Source organism: Trachemys scripta, chromosome 14 (assembly GCF_013100865.1).
Source record: "Trachemys scripta elegans isolate TJP31775 chromosome 14, CAS_Tse_1.0, whole genome shotgun sequence".
Taxonomy (NCBI): Eukaryota; Metazoa; Chordata; order Testudines; family Emydidae; genus Trachemys; species Trachemys scripta.
The window spans coordinates 21,329,646-21,351,900 of record NC_048311.1 but is presented as its reverse complement, the minus strand read 5'-3'; the positions used below and the strand labels follow the sequence as shown (position 1 = coordinate 21,351,900).

At 48.6% G+C, this 22,255-nt stretch overlaps 1 protein-coding gene across 1 annotated transcript in view; it reads right to left on the bottom strand.

The window, feature by feature from the left end:
* Positions 1-3,158: 3,158 nt before the first annotated feature.
* The window catches only part of GRIN2C (glutamate ionotropic receptor NMDA type subunit 2C), a 33,382-nt gene continuing 14,285 nt past the window's right edge, over positions 3,159-22,255 (bottom strand). The window contains exons 6-12 of the mRNA XM_034790432.1: positions 19,229-19,382; positions 13,758-13,883; positions 11,263-11,492; positions 9,854-10,014; positions 7,988-8,175; positions 6,636-6,868; positions 3,159-5,390 (exon numbers count right to left, since the gene is read on the bottom strand). Of these exons, the coding sequence (XP_034646323.1) occupies positions 3,819-5,390; positions 6,636-6,868; positions 7,988-8,175; positions 9,854-10,014; positions 11,263-11,492; positions 13,758-13,883; positions 19,229-19,382 (2,664 nt within the window). The 3' untranslated portion in view covers positions 3,159-3,818. The remainder of the gene's footprint in view (positions 5,391-6,635; positions 6,869-7,987; positions 8,176-9,853; positions 10,015-11,262; positions 11,493-13,757; positions 13,884-19,228; positions 19,383-22,255) is intronic.

Here is a 22,255-nt window from a genome sequence, read left to right as displayed (position 1 = left end):
GATGGTCCATTCTGGTCTTACATTCTATACCTGTGACTGATTACCAGCTGCTGCCTGGTTGATCACCTTTCATAGCGCAGCACCTACCACAGGTTCTCCTTTGTACCACGTACAGAAACAAAGTGCTGTCACTCCCATTCCCATGTGTCCACAGCTCCCAGGGCCAGACCCTGCCATGGCTCTGGTGGGTGGTTTCACCAGAGGCCAAGGCATGAAGGAGCATAGCTTGGTGGATGTCCCTTCAGGGCAGGACAATGGCCCATCAGCAGAGTAGAGGGTGCTTATGGTCAACTTGTTCTAAGGGGCAACAGAACTGCAGGGAGTGATTCACGGTTATTCTGCTCTCCTCTCTCACCCAGGAACAGGAGAAAAGCATCTTTAAGAGACCTTGGTGGTCCCTCGATCCTGTGACCAGGCCCTCACGGCTGCTCTTGCTTACTCTGCTTCCCAGGGCCCCGGGCAGGAGATAATAGCAACAGCACAGCATATTCCTGTCATGCTCCTGCTCTGCCCCCTCCTGGCAGAGCCTTCTGGCCCAAGAGTATTCTCAAGGGGTCAATGACACCTTTTCTATGGTCCCAGGGCAATAGCATAGGTAAGGATCAGCCCACAGACAGCAGGGCTCTAACTTCTCTCCAGCACCACATGCACTTTCAAAAAAATCGGAAGCCAGAGCGAATCCCACCACTAGCGGGGTTTGGTCAGTCACTTCAGTAGGGGCAGAGGTTCACCCAGGTGCTCCTACCCTTTTCCCCTCCACCTTGCCCAAGCAGCTCTGCACACTTGTGCCCTTGCCCAGGAAAAGAACCTTGAGTGGCCAGTACAAATAACCACTTCAGCTGGCTGCAACCCCCAGCGCAATTGATTTTTAACGGAAGAAATGAAACGTCGGCAGTTTCAGGTCAGAAGACTCCAGCGCCTGCTTCTGGGAGGACGGTGGGGTGATCTGGCAGGGAGACAACAGCTCTGCTTGGGAACCTATCAAACAATACCAACCAGAACATCTCCTCTTGGCTTTAGTGTGTGTTTACCTTCTTATGGCTCAGTAGCTGTTCCCAAGGGCAGATAATTAAGTGCTAGTTGCTCCTGTTTCAGGTCGTAGGGGAGGGAGCACAGGCAGTGCAGCATGGCCTGGAGAAAAGAACGTAGGCTAGAACAGGCAGAGCTCATGCCCTCTGCCCTCCTGCCCCAGCCAAAGTTAAATTTTCAGTGATGATGATTTAATTTCATGTCCCATAAGTCCCAGAGGCTCATATTAATCCTGTACTTTTCCTTCACAGCATTTTATTTGTTTGCACATTAGTTCCCTGGGATTTCATTTTGTTGTATTTAACTGGCCGTAGCCTCAGGTAGGAGAACAAGTGCAGGGCCCACATGCTCTCAGTTGCTACCCAGGCATTTTGACACACTTGTTTACTGGAGAAAGGGGGGTAGGCTTGCTTTCCTGACTGGGGCTCTGTAAAGCCCTTGCTGAGACGGCACATGCCCACACTGATGCATGGCATAAAAAAAAGCCCACCTCCGCCCATGCAGACATCAAGCCACACCCCTTTAGGGGAAAGATTCCGTACCGTTCCCTTTACCTGACAGACAGATCAGCAAGAGAAAAATAAATTGGTGTGATTCTGAATGTTCCCCAAGTTTTTGAAAGCAGCTGCACTCTAGTAGAGGGGTGGGAACTAGGACGCCGGGGTTCTATTCCCACCTCTGCCAGTGACTTGTTATGACACCTCACCGCTCTGTCCAGGAAAAGGCACCAAGATCTAGTGCTGAAGAGGGTTAAGTAGTAACTGCATTTATTATGTGCAGAAAGATGAGTTGGGCTCCTTGTGCAGTTGCTGTGCTAGGAACCCTGCCTGCTAGGCGCTGTAGATACAACATTTGAGGTTAGTACATGAGCCATCCAGAGGCAGGGATGAGACTAGGCCTGAAGCATCTTCACTCCCGCAGCAGCCCCTGGGCAGGGCAGCAGCTGTGATCTCTCTCTGCACAAAACACCTCACTGTTCTTTTGCCAGAGCCGGGAGAGGTGGCAGCTCAGCGAGAGAAGGCAAATGAGGAAACACATTAGTCACGCCAACCCCTGGCTATCTTGTGACAGTAAATGAAAAATTAGCAGGTAGGTGATGTCTCCTCCGGAGGCCTTTGATCCTGCTGTGACTATAATGAGACCAAGTGACTGAACACAAGGGAGTTAATAGAAATAAGATACAGAATAGCAAAGGGCTTTTTCTAAACACTCTGGAGTTACATTAAATACACTTCTCCTGATTTCTATTCAACAGCTCCACTCTCCTCGCATCAAGCTTTGGGTGTGAAAAAAGGCCAGGCAGTGGCTGGATTGAATTATCGTGTTAACCAAACATGGGCAAATAGACTGTACCTGTGAGGATTTACACCGAGTTAAAAACCCATCAGGGAGTGTAGCATCTCCAGAGGAGTTCCCCTCATTGCATATTTACCAAGTGAGCCCAGATCTGGCAAGTAGCACCCAGCAACACGATTGCACACCATAGGTGCTGATTCCATGGGTGCTACGAGGGTGGAGCACACACACAGCCCAGCAGCCACCCCCGCATTAGCTCCTCCCCCAGCACCTCCTGGCCACCGGTGATCAGCTGTTCTGTGGAGTGCAGGAGAGGAGCCAGGGAGGGGAGGGGGGCAGCGCAGGGACAGGAAGAGGTAGGGTGGAGTGGGGGTGGGACCTGGAGTGGAGCGGGGGTTGAGCTCCCCCTGACAACTCAAAGACAGCACCTCTGGCACAGCTTCCTGTTGGACGGCTACCACCTTGTATCCCAGTTACCATTTCACACACACCCTCCCCCAGGAAACCAGAGACTTGGTCCCTGCTCCTGAAGTCAGTGGAGGTAGGTGCAGGCCCCAGGGCCGGGCTGGAGAGACTCAAGTGCAGGTTCTAGTTGAAGCCTCAGCTTGTGTGCATGAGTAAATCAGTGTAAATCCACCAATTTCACCAGAGCTCAGCTGATTTGCACAAGCTGAGAATCTGACTCATTTACTTAACTAGTTGCAGGCCTCCCGGATGACAAGGCGGCTCTCTGCCTGTTAGATAGCAGTAGAAACCTTGGCAAAAATGACCCTGAGTTTGGTTCAGAATGATGGCAGAATTAGAGAAATAAGATTTAAAACATCTCTTTAATGACCTGGGCATGGCCTTGTGAGTTCTCGCTTTAAGAAACCAAAATGTGAAGAAAACTATTGAAACTATCCTAAGAAATGGGGGTGTTCCTGGCCCTGGTGTGGTCCCCATTCATTAGCAGACCATTTCAAGCTGTGACCGTCACAGTTGGGGGGTGGAGAGCAGGGCTGGAAGATGTCCCCATTTTTTCCACAGAGAGCAGAGCTGTGGGCATGCGCCCCCAGTTAACTGGAACCAAAAATAAATGGATGGACATTGTACTGGATACTTTATAGCTATAGCCACATATGACTGAGCATTTCAATTGGACAAGACACAACCAAGAGCATCGCACTGCCCATGTTAAGTCCCAGTGCCCAGCAATGGAAGACTTCAGAATTCACACATTAAAGTGCTTTCTACAGTTAGATTTGTGCCCCGTATCAAATAGCTGCTGCTTTATTATTTTTTTTGGTCCGTCAGTAGCTGAGGAAATGGGAAAAGATCTTCTGGCTGGTGCCAAAGAGCAGGGGAAACTCATGGACTGAGATTTTAGAGTCTCCCTTATGGGATCAATCCCCAAGAGTTCCACCTGAAGTGGTTATCTCCAGATGGTGTGTGACAGCAGTAACATGGATATAGGCCAAGTAACGATAGCCCTAACCCTGCCCCCCTCTGTACCCTCACACCTCGGACTCTAGGCTAGAGATTCGTCTCCAGGACCGGGCAGCGTAAGGACTGTTCATTCTCTGGGCTGCCAGGAGGTCCCTCCTCTCCGTATTGACCATCTGGAGGAAGGACGGCTCTGCTCTGCTTCGCTCTGTATAGTCTCTGTACATGCTGTCAAAGTACATGGTCCTCCGGCTGTCCTCTTGGACCAAGTAGTCCCTGCTCCTGGGTGCCCAGGGAGCCCGACTGACACAGCGCTGGCTGGTCCTGGAGTGTTCGCAGAGCGGGGGAGGCCCCTGGTAAAGCCGCCCCAAGTACATGGGCAGGTTCGTATAGGAGTTCATGTAGGCGTACTGTTTGTGCACCACAGTGGAGGAGGCCCGGTGCACGCCGGTGGCATTCTGCAGGCATGCCTCCCCGTAAGAGGGCAGCCTCGCCGCCTGAGAGTGCAGGAGCCGCTGTCCTTTCCAAGGGAGCCTGGAGTTTGCCTCCACGCGTTTTCTGTTGCACATAGCACTGGGCCTGAGGGCTTCAGTGGGATAGTACATTGGTGTCTGCCTCAGCGCCACACCGGCTTTGGGGAAGAGATCTGGCACATCTCCTCGGGCGGAAGACTTGCCGTCGTATCTCCGGATGCCTAGGGAATGGTGTTTCTCATTCTGCTCCCAGGCAGACCTCAGCAGGCTGGCTCTCCTGTTCGGCTTCTCCTTGCCCAGAAGAGGTAGCTCCACTGGTTCCGGTTCCTTGAACACAGTAACTAAAGGTCTGCAAGGCCTGTCGGCTTTTGAGAAGGAGCTGTGCATGCAGTCGGGAGGCAAGAAAGGGCTCTTCTCAGAAGTGGAGAACAGCTTTGCCAGCTGGGCTGGGCCCCCGTGTCCTCCTTCCCCATATACCAGGTGAACATTTGGTGGGAGCTTCTCCTTTTCCTCTCCCCTGGAAACAGGGCGCTTGTGCTCTTTGTAGATGTCTGGGAGGGGAAGCTCCCTTTGAGTTTTCAGTGGTGAGAGGGGAGTGCTAAGATGGTTTCCCAGGGGCACGTGGCTCCCGAAATGGGATGGAGGCATGGTTCTCACCAGGAGGTGCGGAAAGCCACCCATGGTGGAACCTGGAAGAACTTTATCCCCAGAATAGCTTCCTCTAAACTTTAAGGGGTGAAGTATTGGAGGTTGCTCATTTACCGCCCTCCAGTTTTCATTAGCTGGCAGCCTAGAGTCCACAAAGGGCTGTTGGGGAGCAGAGATGGGTGGTGGAACAGCCCTCTGGGCACAGTCCCGCCCAAGCTTCTCTGTTGTGGCCATATTGGAGGAGTAGGGTGGCCTGTTGGACACACTGGTGTTCTGGACAACAAGCTGAGGAGTTCTAAGGGAGAACGTGGTCTGGAGGTTTTCGCTCCGGTTCGTCCAGTTCTCGATGGTGCGCGTGGCATTCTCAAGGGAGCTCCCAACAGTGGCTGTTGACACCATGTCCTTGGCAGCCTGCAGCATCTTCAGCACGTTGACTTGGGCAGAGTTAGCGGTGACATCGGGAGTGCGAACACGAACAGGGCTCTCCAGATTCTGGACTCCATTGAAACAGCTATAAATGCCCTGAAAAGCAGAGAGAGAGAGAGAGAGAGAGAGAGAGAGAGAGAGAGAAAGTGGGCAGAGCAACCCTGAGTGCAGGGGGCACAGGGAGGGAGGTGAAGAATGATAAATCAGTGCATCTTGGGTCCTTGGAATGGATGACCCAGGGCAATCCCTCATGTACAAGCTCCATGTTCATGCAGGATAAAGTGGATAAATTACAGAACAATGATAAACACCCATAGTTGAGATGGAGAGCAGCCCAGGACTGGCCTGAGGTCACATTGCTGTGGCCCAGGAGTATTGTCTACTGTGCAAAGATCTCTGTATTACTTCCAAATACCCTGATTCCAAACATCTTCCCTTTTTAGAATAGTTTCCTCCCACTAGTGACCCAATGGACTCATCCCCAGAACAAGCACTTTGATCAGCAGTGGAACTTGAGGGCAGAACACCATCCATCCCCAGGCCTAGCCAACAAGCATGTCTCCACGATGTCTTCCTCCTGCCTAGAGAAACCCAGACCTTAGTCTTTCCCTCAGTTCTCTCACTCACTCACCAGCCTCGCTTTGAACAGCATCCCCATTAACTTTGGTTTCACACCAGATGAGGTGAGGGCTTGTTGGAGCACGAGCCATATACTAAACTCAAGGCATTTCACATGCGATAAGCTATCTTGGCTTAGGAATGTGAAAGTGACAAGGCCAGGGACTGGCGCATCCATTCATTATTCATTTCCTTGGTGCGCTTTTAATTGGTGCTCGATTGTTTCATGTGAATTTAGGGCTGGGAAAAGGCTCCCACCAGAGAACCCTGCAGCCATTCAGACAAGAGGCTTGTTTTTATCCACAGAACACAGACACTGTGGGAAGCACAAGCTTCCTCCCTCCTGCCCCAGCAATGTGCCTCTGACTTGATCTGGAAGGACATCTCTAAGGGGGAGAGGCCAGGCCCAGTCAGTCCTTGGGCCAGTTGTGAAAGTGGATCTTTGATTCAGAGTGTTATCCCCAAGGAGCAGAACCGAGCCCACATATCCCGCTCACGCAGCCACCAAAGAGCCAGTAGACGTTGGCAGCTTTTGGTTACTCATCAGGATCATATTCTGATCAGTAGCCTGGAGGCAAAATACTCAGCATCCCATTACCAGACACACCCACTCAGCCCTTGCTCCTGGTGACAAACTAGCCCCTCCTGAATAAATAAGCTCAATAAAGAGCAACTTGGGGGGAACATGGCCACGTAGTGGAAACGTGTGGGGAAGGCACTTACCCTGCTTATGGCCAGAAGGAAGTCAAGTTTGTGCGACTTGGGGACAGAGTGGCGCAGTTTCCAGTACACCAGGTGCTCCCAGGCAAAGACCAGCAGGCTCAACCCCATGGCCACCAACAGCATGTAGAAGACCCCGGCCATGTTGTCAATGTCTAGCTTGCTGCTCATCACCTCATTCTTCTCATTCTGGCAGATCCCCGACAGCCAGACGGTCTCCAGTTTCTGGGTTTCCCCTGGGAAACAATTACACACACAGGGACAGATTGAGATTCTAGCCAGGTGCATCCTGTGCCCCTGCAGCATGCGGCACCGACCCCCTCACTTCACAGTCTAATGTCTACATTGTTTTAGGAGCAGAAAAGAAATCCACTGCGTCCCAGAAGTTATTAATAGAATTCTCTTCTAGTCAGCCTTTAGGATTTCTCCCCGGTTTGTGCCTTCACCGAACTCTCCTAGATTTGAACGTGTGATAGCCTTTTTCTGACTCCTTGATTTCTTCCCCTCCACACGCATCTCTTTTCTCCCCATAATTCTCTTCCTCTGTCCTGATCTGCCTCTTTCCCCCTCTCTTCCCCCCTTAGCTCTGTTAGGTTTTACTCCTGAACGTCCCGTTCCTCTCCCCCGCATGCCTTTATACTTTGCACACAGATCACTTAAGGTCTCAAAGCTGCCAGGAGAGTTTTATTGCCTATTAGCGGGAAGAGAGAGATTGCAGAGAGAATAACGTCCAGGAGAGGCTGGGCCCAATTGAATGTTAACCACAAATAACCTGACAGAGAAGAACAGCTCTCTGAATACTTCTTGATGCTTCCCCTAATGCACAGCTCAGACCACAGACTGACTGCTTGACTACACAGAGTCCAGCCGGGGCTCCCTAAGGTACCAGGAGACCAAGAGATTCAAAGCTGCGTGCCATAGATGACTTCCATGTGGCAGGTGGAGGAGAAAGCTAGGGCCAGGATTCCCAGCTGGTATACTTTTACACCAGCTGAAGATCTGGCCCCTAGATTACAGGGATGGAGCCCTAGATGTCTGGGTTAATTCGCAACGTAAGTGCTGGTTTTGATGGACTGTCTGATCCTCTTCCAGTTTTAATGGATAAATACATTTTTAAATAAAACAGCAGCATGTTTGTGCCAGAGAGAGAAAGGAGAGGAAAAGGGAAGAGCAAGCAAGTAAGGGAAGGTGAGAGATAGGAGAGCCACCTTTGTGCGTGTCTGATTCTTGGGTAACGCTGTTTCCCCAGCTTTGCAAGGAAAGAAATGCAAGAAGGGAAGGGCTAGGCTAACACTGTCACCCAGTCAGAGGAGTGACACCGCTCCCCGGTGCTGAGCGGGGAAAGAAATACCCACCATCTCCCAGGAACTGCAGAAGGGCCAAGTCAATTGGCCTCTTCCACTTGGAATCCTTCTGCAGAGCAATGCCATAGCCGGTGGTAGCAAAGACCTTTCCGCTGCCAATGGTCACCAGCTTGCAGCCCTCGTCCTTGCCGGCCATGTAATTCAGCACAGCAGCATCGTAGATAAAGGCGTCCAGCTTCCTGGAACCAAACAGAGAGTTCAGGGCAAGGACAGCAACAGAGGAGATGGGAAAGGAGTGGCTGGGGAAGGGAAAGGGTGAGGAGATACCGGGAAGGGAGGAAACAGAGTATCCACAGGGGCTTTGGATTCAGCATCTCATGTCAGATAGCCGGGGAGGAAACTTGGACGCTTCCCTTTCTAAACAAGGAGGAGCAGCTAATGGTATTGAGGCTCAGCAGCTAAATGGTCAACAAGCCCAGATTCAACTAGAGTTTTGGCTCCAAATGGGAGAAGGCTACTCTCAACAAAATGCTTTCCTCAGGCCAATATCATTTTAAAGGCAGTGACATATCTATAAAGATCACTTTGCACACCACTGAAAGGCAGCCACCTCTGAGGTAAAAGGTGGCAGCTGTTTAACATCACATAGCAACACTCATAACAATTAAGGACACAAAATGAAGGGAAAAAACCCTGTCCTCCATTGAAATTGAAGAGGTGATCTAGGGGATGTCTACACTGCAATCAGAGATACGACGGCAGTCTGTGTAGACATACCCCCGCTAGCTTTGATCTGGCTAGTTTGAAGAACAATCATAATGAAGCTGTGGGAGTAAGAGCGACAGCATGGGCTACCTGCGAGAGTTACATACCCAGGGTCTAGGCAGGCTTGTACAGTCCATTCTGCCATGGCTTCACTGCTATTGTTCTTCAAGGGAGATAGATCGAAGTTACCTTGGGTGTGTCTACATGTAGGCATATCCTCAGGTCAACAGCCTGTAATCAGCAAAGGCCTGGTCTACACTAGAAAATTAGGTCAGTTTAACTAGGTTGGTCAGGGGTGTAAAAAAACCACATCCCTGAGCAGCATAATTCATCTGACCAAAGTCCCTGTGTAGACAGCGCTAGGTCAATGGAAGACGACTTCTCTTGACCTAGCTATTGCCTCTTGGGGAAGTGGATCACCTACACTGATGGGAGAACCCCGCATCTTGGCATAGGTGGTGTCTGCACTGAAGCACTAAAGTGGTGCAGCTGTGCCGCTGTGTAGACAAGCCTGAGCTAAAATTTGGCAGCAGCAGGATACAGTTGTTAACACGCCTGTGCTCATGAGAAGTGCCATAGGCTCAGTAAGGACCACAAGCGGTCAGGACCTCAGTCTGCCCTCTCATCTGGAAGACGGTAGTGCCAGGAGGGAATATGTACTCAGGAGATACCCAAAGAGAGGGTGGATTTCTTACCTGATGCTCTCTGCAGGGACAATCTGTGTGTCTCTCTCTCACTCCCTAGTTCCTACCCACTCATCCCCTTTGAAAGCTAAAGGCTATTGTGCAAGAGGATGAGGCATTCTTAAATTACTTGATTCACTATTGAAAACGCACACACACCAGGTGCCAGACGGAGATCTTGGGACAGCTCCTTCTTTACTTCTATGGTGCTACACCCCCCTCACAGCAGTGGAGGACCTGGCCCTGTATGCTTGTTAGGTGGTGGGAGCTCTTACCTGGAGTAGTCTCCTAAAGTCAGGCATGTTGATCTGACTTCATCTCCATCCCCCCACGTTTCTGATAACGTAAATACGGGATGATGGCCCCTTCCTGCCCCACCCCAGGCATTTTGGGGGTAGAAGCCTACGCACGCTCCAGCTATGGAGGCACACTCCTGTTTCAGAAAAGTTGCTCTTAAAGGGAGACATACCCCATTTTGAGGCTGGTCAGGGCATCTTCCACCGAGCGCTGGTTGTATTTCACCATGTGCGTGTGCATATCTGGATAGTTGCTCCGAATGTTCCTCTCCGTGCTGCCGTTGGGAACGGTGCCGAAGCGGAATGGGGGATACTGCTCCTGGGGCCGTTGGAACTAGAACAGCAATCACCACGAACAACAATCAATTGCCTGGTCCAACAAACAGGCCCAGCACTGCACTCCAGGCCTCCTCCTGGATTTTCTCCTTAGCCCAGTGATAGACCCAGGCTCTGTTTTCACCCTCACCTTGAGCCCAGCTTCCACCCCATTTCTACCCCTTCTATCTATTCCCACCTTGTCACCGTCAACCTGTATCAGCACCAGCACTGGCTGAAAAGTGGGATGATGCTGCCACAAAAAGTTTCCCACTTTGTCAAAATTGGTTCGATTTGGCCAAGGTGGAACAAGTCCATGGGAGAGCTGGGAATCAAACCCAGGCCTCGTGACCCTTAGTCCCACAAACCCTAGCCATTGAGTGCAGGAACCCTATTTCCTGGCACTTGCCCCCCAAAGGCATTAGATTTATTAATAGGTGTTCCTAGCTGGAGACCTGCCTGTGCTCTGTTAGCAAGAGCCTGGCTTAGTGGGGAGGAAAAAGGGACACACAGGAAAGCTACTGGGTCCACTTCTATCATAGAACACGAGAATCTCCTATTGACCTCTGTGGGCAATACTTGTATGCTGTGGTGGGAGAAGAGGGCCCACAAGTCAGGTTCTGCATTAGAACATTGCTCTCCTCTCTCTGCTCTTCTCTTTGGTTTTAGTCTCTCTCTGCTGGTCACTCTGCTAGCTCTCCATCTTGGTTTCTCCCAGGTTACTTCTCTCAGCCTCTTTTTTGTTCCTTCCCCCTCCACCCCACACTCCGACCATTCAGCCTTCAAATCTGTTCAACCTTAGGCAAAAGGAGTTCTTGCTCCCTCAAGATTGTGATTCTATTAAACTCCTCATCTTCAACCCAACCACCATTGGAATAGTGCCCTAACCCCATCCATTCGCCTCGCCCTCTCAACGCACACTTATCCCACCATATTCTTCCTGTTCAGGATGTACAGCGTGGACTCCTAGTCCCGCTCTGCCCCGGAGGGGTGTCACGACTGTCAGACTGAGGTACACACATTCAGAGTAAGCAGTAACCACGCTTAATGGATTCTACACAATGCTCCTATTGCTGGTATCCACCAGCAGTCCACGCTATGGAAGCCTGACTTGTTCAGAAGGCAAAGCAGGTCAGCTCTCTTCAGTCCTTACTTGATTAACCTAATATACCTATCCTACTCATTCTGTGTGTTCCATACCCAGCCATGGTTATGCCCCCATGCTTCCCCTCCCAAACTGTGGTTATTTTCTGTGAGTCCGCCTCACCTTCTTGTCACTCAGCCCAGAGACGGTGTCAATATATTGCTCCTGGATCATAAAGGCTGCCAGGTTAGCTGTGTAACTGGCCAGGAAGATCACTGCGAAGAAGGCCCAGATCAGCACCATGATCTTACTTGTGGTGCCTTTTGGATTCTCAATGGGCACCGAGTTATTAAAGACCAGGGCCCACAGCAGCCAGATAGATTTGCCAATGGTGAAGGAGGGCCCGCCGGACTCTGGGAGGAGAAAAGGAGAGAGGCTTTGGGTAGCTCAGAATGAACCTGGGCCTTTTGATAAACACAACACGGCTCTCCAACCTCAGGCATGCTGCTGCCCCAACTTATGTTTCCTGGAAAACAACTAGGGACGATTCCTCCTGGCTTTTAGCCTTGAGCTGTAGATAAATGAGATTTCCAGTTATGCTACTGCCTTTTTATACGTGTAATTCACCACCAAACAACGTGGGCCCAGGTTTGCTTTTGGGGAAAGTTTTTTTTTTTTTTTTCTTCCTTAATTCCTGCATTCACTGGTGGGTTCGGTATATGGAGAGAGGAAGTATTGCCTGAAGCCCAGACACCACAAACAGGGTAATCCTTTCTGGGCCCACATCCTACCCCTAACATGGAGCAGGTAAGTCTGGCTGTGTTTCAGGGACCTTCAAATGACTGTCAGAGATTCCCTATTAATGTAAAGATCTACCTGCTTTGTTGAGTGGAGCCAATTAAAAGCTGGCTGTTCACCTAAAACTAAAATATCTCGGGGCCATGTCCCAACAAGCGCCGGTTCTGTCTCAACAGGAGTCAGTCTGAACACTGAGCTTCTCCCGACATACACTGAGCATCTCAGCACGAGCCTGTCCCAACATCTGATCTGTTGTAGATATTGCTATAGCGCTAGTCCTTGCAGCATCCAGGCAATGAGTCTTATAGAAAACCTGGTAGAGATTCTTTGGTGCTTGTTTTGTTCCAAAGTCCTGGTGAGAAAGCGCAAGAGAGGAATCTTGCCAGGACAGAGTATGTGGCCTAGGCAGGTTCTGGCTGGGCTGTGAAGGAAATCTGCCAGACCCATTTCTGGTGAGGATCCAAGACTGGACTTCAGCACAGAGACAGAGACCTACTACGTAGCAGCTTTTCTGACTTCACCTCCGGAAATAGCTGGATGGTTGCCTCTCTCTGCAGGAGAGAGTGAAATGGAAATGCATTTTGCTGCCCCGCCACCTCCAAACAACGTACCAAAAAATTAAAACTAGGGGGAAAGAAGGAGACAAAATGAGAAATGAGGCACGAGACTCGAGAACAAGCCAGCGCTCTCTGGTGAGAGGAATGGAGCAGCGGGGTTCCGGCTGGCCGAGTTCTGCTGGAGCCTTTTTTCATTTGGAAGATGAAAGCTAAAAATAGATTGTGTATTTTTACTGTGGGCTCTAGGCTATTCCCTCCTGGTAGATACCAGCTTCCTTCTGACACTCTCCTTTCCTCCCAGTGTCTAATCCCTGACTGAACGGCAAACTCTCCAAGGTTGACGCTGAGAAACTGTCCGGGATCTCTGAAACTAGAGCAGGGAGAGGTTTGGTCCTGGAGTGTTGGTGCACAGGGGAGTCATTGATGCTGCTTCAAGAAGCATTTTCATTATGCGCCCGTCAGGATGGATGTGCTTTAATGAACATTCATCAAGGGCAAAGATGGCACCCTGGCCTGGGGCTGACAGCTCCTCAAAACAAATGCGAGAAAAATCTCCCCAGCTAGCTCGGATGTGGGAGCTCTTAGCTAGAGCAGACAGCAAAGTAATAGGCTGATTGGTCCTGCTGGTGACAGCCACAGACAACAGGTCTGGAAGGAATTGGATTCACTAGATGGTCACCATGGACCCTTCTGGCCTTGGAATTTATGAATCTATCTCCACAATGGGCATTGGCAAAAATCCCACGTCAACTTGAAGTGGCCCGAGGAATCTCCGGCTGGCATCCTGTATTGCAGAGCAATGGGGGAAAAGACAGAAGCGTGTGCACAGTTAGGGAAAGGGGTATTTTATGGCTTTTCAGTTTCCCATGTTGATGTTGAAGTGGAAGACACTGGAGGTACCGTTTTGGTACCTGGTGCTAGGCAAAGAGACTCTCAGAGGCCCTGCTGAGGAAAGGAAGACTCCCTTCCCCAATAACAGAGGCTGGGGAGTGGATGAGGCCCAGCTGACGGAGGCTGGGGTCTGCTTTGCAAAGGCTGAAGCTCTGCTGAAAGAGGCTGGGAATCAGTGTGTCCCCCCCCCGCACTGTAACCCACGGATGTGGCTGGAAACATGACCCTGGGATGAGCCAATGCTTCCCCAGGACGTGAGGGGCTGTAAGAACCCATGGAATTATTATGGTGCCTTCCCCCTCATAAAGCAGAGCTCACAGACTGCAGCTGCCTGCATTAAGTGTGTGGGGGGTGGGGAGGGGCAGGGTGCTTGTGACAAAGGGCACCGTCCCATTGCGCAACATTTGCTCGTGGTTCCTTTAAGCAACTTACTTTTGCCACTGGTTAGATTCTGGTTGTAGCCGACGGGGCTGAAATATTCGAACATGAAGACGGTGATGGCGACCACAGTGAGACACATCACGAACATCATCACCCACACCGCCGGGCTGTAGGGCTCTGCAAGGCAAGAGGGAGGCAGTCAACTCCAGTTATGCTGCATCTGGGTCACATGTGTGTGTCACTATAGGCGACTGGACCCTTCCAACGAGTAATACAGCAGGACCCAAACCTAGAGGCTCAGGGAAAATCCCCCTCAAGCTTCACACAGGATCATGTGACCCTATAGAGACAGATATACCCTTCCCAGCACAATACATTTGTGGTGATCCTATTAGTGTCCTTGGATCTAAAGGGCATCAGGATTACACTGAAAGATGACCGATAGCTCCTGGGTGTCCTCATCTACAGACTGAGCACATGCTAAATACTCCTGTCTTGCTATTTATTAAGTAACTCAGAGTGGGAGAAAGAGGGAAGTAAAAGGGAGAGTCTCACTCACAAAAAGAGCTAAATTCAGACCTGATGTAAGCAGGTTGAGAAATTAGCCAAGGGCAGCTGGAAGAGAGAGAAACCAGCCGTGTAAAACCGTCATGAAAATTTACCAGCCCAGGCATAAAATCTACTCACCTGCCCTGATCGTAACATAGTGACACAGGAAAAACTAATGAGACATTACTCACCTGTCAGAAAGTTTTCAAGTAGCATGGGTGAACAGGTGTATGTTTATTAGTAGTAGTATTGTTAAAGCCCTACTTCATTTGTGATATTGTGGATCCCGCAATATTAGGCTTCCGCTGCAATTTGACAGTGAGAGCCCAGGGCAGAAAATCGTGGAAACGTATTTGGGGTAATAAGGTCCATTATTACTTTTCCGTGATTTTCCATGGCTTCTCCCAACTGAGCTGCAATTTTTGGACAATCATCCTGTGATTCAAGTAGGGCCTTAAGTATTGTTTATTATTTGTATTACTATAGGACGTAGGAGCCCTACTCAAGGACCAGGGTCCCATTGTGCTAGGTGCTGTACAAAGACAGAACAAAAGGAGTTCACAATCTAAAATTAATCTGAGTGGAATAGAATCTTGCAAGGCTGAGTTTAGAACTGAGTGAACACTGCAAACATCTGTCCATGAATATTTGTTTGAATGCATCATTTATTGAAGAGACAGTGTTCACATCCTGTGTGTGTTCATTTTCTCATCAGTGAATGAGCTTCCAGGCAAGAACATTTGTGGAAACAAAACATTTTAAGTGGATATTGCAGAACATTAGTGAAAAGTGGATTTTTAAGTTGTAATCACGAGTATTCACTTCAAAAACCTGATCCTAAGAGTTACTTTAGTCAGGGAACAGAAACATGCCATGTAACCTACATGTCCAGTCAAAACAGCTCAGGAAGCCAATACGTGGGAGGAATTGCTCTCACACCAGCTGCAGATTGAGAACGCTGATTTTTCTGGAATTTACTCATTGTCTAGAATTCTTTCCTGAATAATTTCTGCAAATAATCAATCTCATGGCTGAAACATTCACCAACAGAAAAAAAGGACAAAATACATCAGATACGTTATTAAATTTACTGAGCCAGGGCAGAGATATATAGAGAGAGGGAGAGAATGGGATGTGGAGAAAGAACAAGGCAAACACAAAAGAAGAGGAGACGCTAAGAGAGGGACAGAGACATCAAGAAGGCAGGAAGAGGTGTGAACAGAAAGAGGCACTCAAGGCAGAGAGAGACCAAGCGGAAGAGACAGTGGCAGTTGCTGGGTGACAGCAGCAGACACCCAGAGTGATAGAGCTCTGTCGTTAAAGGGCAGGCTGAAGGATGGGATTAATTCAGGCCCTCAAAATACAGCAGCAGAGGCCCATTTGTCAGCATGTCCTTCCCTGTCAGGGAGGAGAAAAACTTTATCTGATGGCATCAGATGCATTTCATTAGCATGTGGAGGGAGCTGGGCGAGCGGGGGGGGGGGGGGGAAGGATGCGGGGGAAGAGAGAAGGAACCTTTGACCCTGGCTTCCCCCTGGGCTTAGCTTTCCTACACACGTTTGCTGGTGAGATGACTGTGCAGTAGGAAGAGAAGGCCCAGATCTGAAGACTGCAGAGAATTAAAGTCCAGGGGCCTGATTCTTCAAGTAACTGAAATCAGAGAGGGTGACTCGGCTGGAGTTAGGGGACAGCAACACTTTTCTGGAGGGGGGGGCGGAGCCAGGGGGGCTTGCTGCCCCTCTGTCTCCATAAGCTCACTCCAGTGTCCTGGCACTGAGTTTATCTGTCCTCCAGTGAAGGTGGTGACATTGGCTCCCTCTGGAGCAGATACACTCTACTATGAAGTGCCGGGGAGCCTGTACATTTCTCCTGCAATCCCACAGCACAGGAGACAGGAAGCTCTGGGGAGGAGGAGACACTCGTAGCCTCTGGCAGCAGAACGGCTTTGACTTGACAGCGCACAGTTTAAAGAGGCCTTCAAAGCATATACAGGCTTATGCCAACATGTGTGCAAACATACAGAACAAGGACAAGCTCAGACATATGCACAAACATAAGCAGGCATACCCGGACACATTGTGCTACACATGCCCTTTCGTAGACATTCTGCATACACACACTGACATGCAAGCTTGTACATACACACAGACATACATGTACACTTATATGGAACAGTTCACACATGCAGCCAACAATCCACATGTTCACACACGCACACTTTCCTAACAGCAGGTACTCACATACAAAAGGTGCATATGTACACACACACACAAAGCAAATATACCCTCCGCAACATGAAGACATGAATTCTTTGTCACGCACACTCAAATACATCACCACAGACGTACCCATACGCGTAGCAACATATAGTTACACACACTTATTCACACTTTTACACACACACAGAGCGAAACTGGCACATGCATGCAACACACACTCCTGCATATCACATACACGTACTGAACACAAACACAGATGTAGACTCATAGAAATGTAGGGCTGGAAGGGGCCTCCAGAGGTCATCTATGCAAACCACCTGTGCTGAGGCAGGATTAAGTAAACCTAGACCATCGTTGACAGGTGTTTGTCTAACCTGTTCTTAAAAACCTCCAATGACAGGGATTCCACAACGTCCCTAGGTAACCTGTTCCAGTATTTAACTATCTTTATAGTTAGAAAGATTTTACTAATATCCAACTTAAATCTCCCTTGCTGCAAACTAAGCCGATTACTTCTTGACCTGCCCTCCGAGGACTTGGAGAAAAAATTGATCACTGTCCTCTTTATAACATTCCTTAACATATTTGAAGACTATCATCAGGTCCCCCCTCCACCTTCTCTTCTCAAGACTAAGAATTGGGCATGTTTTCAACCTTTCCTAATATGTCATGTTTCCTACAACTTTATCATTCTTGTTGCTCTTCTCTGGAATCCAATTTGTTTGCATCTTTCTTAAAGTGTGGTGCCCAAGACTGGACCCAGTACTCCAGCTGAGGCCTCACTAGTGCCGAGTATAACAGAACTATTACCTCCCATGTCTCTCGTACAACATTCCCAGTAATACACCCCAGAATGACATTTGCCTTTTTCCAGCTGCATCACACTGTTGATTCTCATTCCATTTGTGATCTACTATAACCCTTAGATCCCTTTCTACAATACTGCTGGCTAGCCAGTTATTCACATGTGAAACACGTGTGCACATACAGGGACAGACTCACACAACATGAACTGCAAACACACTCATCCTCACGTAAACACAAACATGCAACATTCACTGCTAATCAAATTCACACACACTCACATACAGCATTAAACATCCATCCACACACAAACTTTTGTCTTATTTAAACTTACAGGTTATTTTTCTGGAAAGCACTTCAAAATCAATCATCTTCGGTTTTTTTTTTTAACCGTAATTACAAAATTCAAGTGCAGAAGAGGCAAGAACTGGATTTGTGGAACGAACCCCCCCAAGAACATACTCAGCTTGGCCTCCACCTAACAAGTCCCTGATTCAGTTTAATAAAATAACTATTGCATACAACCTCAGCCACTTGCTTAGAGCAAGAAAGGAATTCAGTCTTGGGGCCTGCCCAGACCTTGGCCTGTAATAACATCACCAGCAAGGAGACTGATCAGTGCCAATTTGTGGAGGTGACTTTTGTGACATGGACCCTTATACCCTGGGACCTTGTCTGAGACTCACCAATTCATTTCACAAAGGCCAGTGAAAAACCACCAGCAGTGATGGGCTTTGACTTCCACTGATCTGGCTCATAGTCAAACCAGTGGTAAAAGTCTCTATAGCAGTTTAGCCCTTAAACTACCCTGCTCCATTTTAATCACTGGTTCATTGGACTTCAAAGTTTCCTGGTCTTGCGATCAGTGTCCCATCTACAAGCCCCTATAACACAGGCATCAAACATAACACCAATATTAATCTCCAGACAGTCTCCCCTAGGTTCCAGGGGGAGCCTAGAGGGACACAGAAGAAGGCCCATGGGATACAAGAAATGAGCACAACCCATCAGAATCTGGAGAAGTGGAATCTAAGCTTCCATTTTGACACTGACTGAAAGTGATGCTCTCAATCAATGCATGGCCAAGTAGCGACTTTGTATGCAGAGGACACTCTTGGCTTTGCCAAGATAAAATGAATTGCATCTCATAAGTTAACTCTTCCATTGCTGATCCTACACAGAAAATGCAGCACAGCCAATGTCCTATCAAAATCACGGGATGATAAGTTCATCTGGCAGCTGTCAAGGAGCTCAGCCACCAAAAAAAGTTTGGAGAGCTATTCCTATGCATGGGTAGTAATGACAGTTCTTTGCACTTTCATAGCACCTTTCATCAGAAGAACGCCAAGTGCCCCATCAGACAATTAGTCCAGCCTTCCCACGCCCCTGTGGGGTGGGTGCCATTATAGTCATTTTACAAAATGGGGAAACTGAGGCAGAGAGATTGAGTAACTTGCCCAAGATCACACAGCAAGTCTGTGGCATAGCCAGGAATAGAATCCACAAGTCCAGAATGCCCCCAATCCCCCTACCTAGCAAGAGACTGGTTAGAATGGAAGTACCCCGACATGACGGGGAGGGGAGTTGAGCCCAGACAGGAATATCAGCCCTTTGATGGCATCAGCAGTAAGTCTCGTCCCAGAGAAATCAAGCACCTCTCTGGCTCAGCCTTGCTTCTGGGTACTCCTCACCATCTGAATCCACATGACAGGCACATTCCTTGGTACCAAAATGGCCCACAGCCACCACATTTACACAGAGCGTAGTCTAGGCTCCCCATGGCCTCACCAAGCCCAGACCCACTGAGATTCACCCGAGACTCCAGAGCTGGGCCTGCCTTAACCCTCCATTTTTACTCTATGCTTTTCCCCTCCTCGAACACACCGTGCTCACCCGCAGCTCCACGCATAGAACAAGCATCCACCCTGGCACCAGGTTGGCTCTGCTCACCTAGGAAGGCAGAAGGCGAGACTGTCCCATTGCTTCTAGCCACCATGACACTAATGCCTGTCTCCACAAAGGGCACAGAGAAGTCCACAATCTCAGACCGCTCCTCGTTGATGGTGAGGGACCCTATGGCCATGTCCGCTCGCTGGTAGTACACCTGGAGGATGACAAAGGAAGCAGCCAGGTGAGTCTGGAGCTACGCGAGTGAAACTGCACGCCAGCAATTCACAGGGGACCCAGCTCCAGCATGGCTAACCATCAGTCTAATCCCACCTCCCTTTGCTAGCTGAGTGGCAGAGAGACTGGCCCCAAGGTGACCCACTCCCCCTTTCCCCATCCCAGCTTCAGAGACTGGCTGCACAGGAAAGATGCCTCCCTTCCCGATTGGTTCTCCCCTAAGAAGCTCAGGGCCTGATGCTCAGTGACCCCACATCCCTTTGACTCCATTCTGGCAACACAAAGAAGGTGGATACGGCCCCCACAGGACCACCCTGCCTGTTGCAGAACTGGGATAAAGGCCCTAGGCCAGCCTTGCTACCATTCCCAGACGTAGGGGGCAGATTGGGGGCATGGTCATAGCGCACTGCACAACAGCTCTCCTCTGCTGCCGGGAGTCCCAAGGGGATGCACAGCATATGAGTTAGAGCAGCCAATGGTACCACAGGGCAGCAAGGCCCCTGCACAAGCTACCTTTGCCCCTCCCTAGCCCTTAGCACAGGAATGGAGCAACAGACTCAGGTCCTTGGCCTCTAGGTCAGACTCACACTCCCCAGCTACCTCCTTCCTTCCTTCCCACTCACTGGATTCCTGCCTTGCGACACACTGGGCCGAGCCCTGGTCCACTGCAGTCAGTGAAAGTCTGGACTGAATGTACATAGGGCCCTCGAACCCCAGATAAATAACTAGAGCTGGTCAAAAACCGGAATTTCTGTTTTGCAGGAAATCTCAAACATTTAAAAAAAATTAATTTGTTCCAAATCAGAGTGACTAAATATTTTTGAAACGTCCCATGAAGCAGAAATTTTGAAGTTTTGCTTTAAAATTAAGAATATAAGAATGGCCATACTGGGTCAGACCAATAGTCCATCTAACCCTGTATCCTGTCTTCCAACCGTGGCTGGTGCCAGATGCTTCAGAGGGAATGAACAGAACATGGCAATTATCAAGTGATCCATCCCCAGTTGTCCAGTCCCAGCTTTTGGGAGTCAGAAGTCTAGGGACACCCAGAATATGGGATTGCATCCCTGATCATCTGGTCTAATAGCCATTGATGGACCTATCCTCCATGAATTTATCTAATTCTTTTTTTTAACCCTTCACAATATCCCCTGGCAATGAGTTCCACAGATTGACTGGGTGTTGTGTGAAGAAGTACTTCCTTATGTTTATTTTAAACCTACTGACTATTAATTTAATTGAGTGACCCCTGGTTCTTGTGTTATGTGAAGGAGTCAATAACACTTTCTTATTCACTTTCTCCACACCAGTCCTGATTTTATAGCCCTCTATCATATCCCCCCTTGGTTGTCTCTTTTCTAAGATGAGCAGTCCCAGTCTTTTTAATCTCTCCCCAGATGGAAGCTGTTCCAGACCCTTAATCATGTTCCAATTCTAATATATCTTTCTGAGATGGTGCAACCAGAACTGCACACGGTATTCAAGGTGTGGGTGTACCCTGGATTTATATAGTGGCATTATGATATTTCTGTCCCTTAATAGTTCCTAACATTGTTAGCTTTTTTGTCTGCTGTTACACATTGAGCAGATGTTTTCACAGAACAATCCACAATGACTTAAGCTCTCTGAGTGGCAACACTTAATTTAGACCCCATCATTTTGTATTACATTTTCAACATTTATTTTGTTTGTGCTTTTCCATTACTTTTATAATTTTGACCTTATGTCGGGACATGTCATATTATGCACTACTATGCCTGACATGTCCCGACATCTTGTCAAAATAATAAAAGAAATGGAAAAACAAGCAAACAAAATACATTTTGAAATGCAATTTTAGCTTTGACATAACATTTAGAAATTTTTCCTAAACAAAATTCATGGAAGTTGATGTGATTTTGCAAAAAATTTCCATTTTGTGAAAACAGCATTTTCCAACAAAACTATTTAGACAAAAAATTTCCCAAACAGCTTTTTCAGATAACACCTGTCTGGGAGAAAGGGAGCTTATTTCCTGCTAATGCAAAAGTATCCAATAAAATAAACAAAAAATACATGAAAATAACACTGCTCTGGAAATTAATAAGAACACAACATCAATGACTCAAGGCTGCAAAGCTATACAATTAGGCAGCCTCAATAGACTGACCACCACCTCTGAGCTCCTCCTGCTTTCTCACTGCACCAGAAAAAAGATAGACCATATGCATCAGCACGCTCTGGCTGCTTGGTGCTGCTTCAGTGAAACGTATCAGCTTAAATCTATTTTAGCCAGGTTTACAACTACTTGGCCTTGCTGATCAATGCAAAACAGCTTGAGCATACCAGGGAATCGGGCCCAATAAATGTAAATAGTACACACACATACTAGGTTAAAGAAAGTTAAGGTTGCAAAATCAAGCACTTAAAAGTTAGGAAATGCCAGAGTTAAGGATACCCGTGCAACCTTAATTTCGCCCCCTTGTGCATATGCATTATGATACTGTGCTTGATTATGTGAGCATATCCTATTTTCCCACAAAACTCCTGCCTCAGTCAGTGAAAAGATAGTCATTCAATATGTCTTTTTACCCTCATTCAACGTGTGGCCCCAGGCACACCATCCAAACTCCATACTGAATACAAAATGTCCTCCTGGGCAGGACTATGATGTTCTCACCATAGTACCCGAGTGCTTCACAAACATTAATAAATGTATCTTCACCACACCCAGGAAATTAGGTGTTGGTGGTGTCCCCATTTTACAACTGGGAAATGGAGGCACAAAGACATTAAGGCCAAAATTGTCAACAGTGCCCGCTAATTTTGGGTGGCCACGTTGAGCCATCTAGGGCCTGGTTTTTCAGAGTGCTC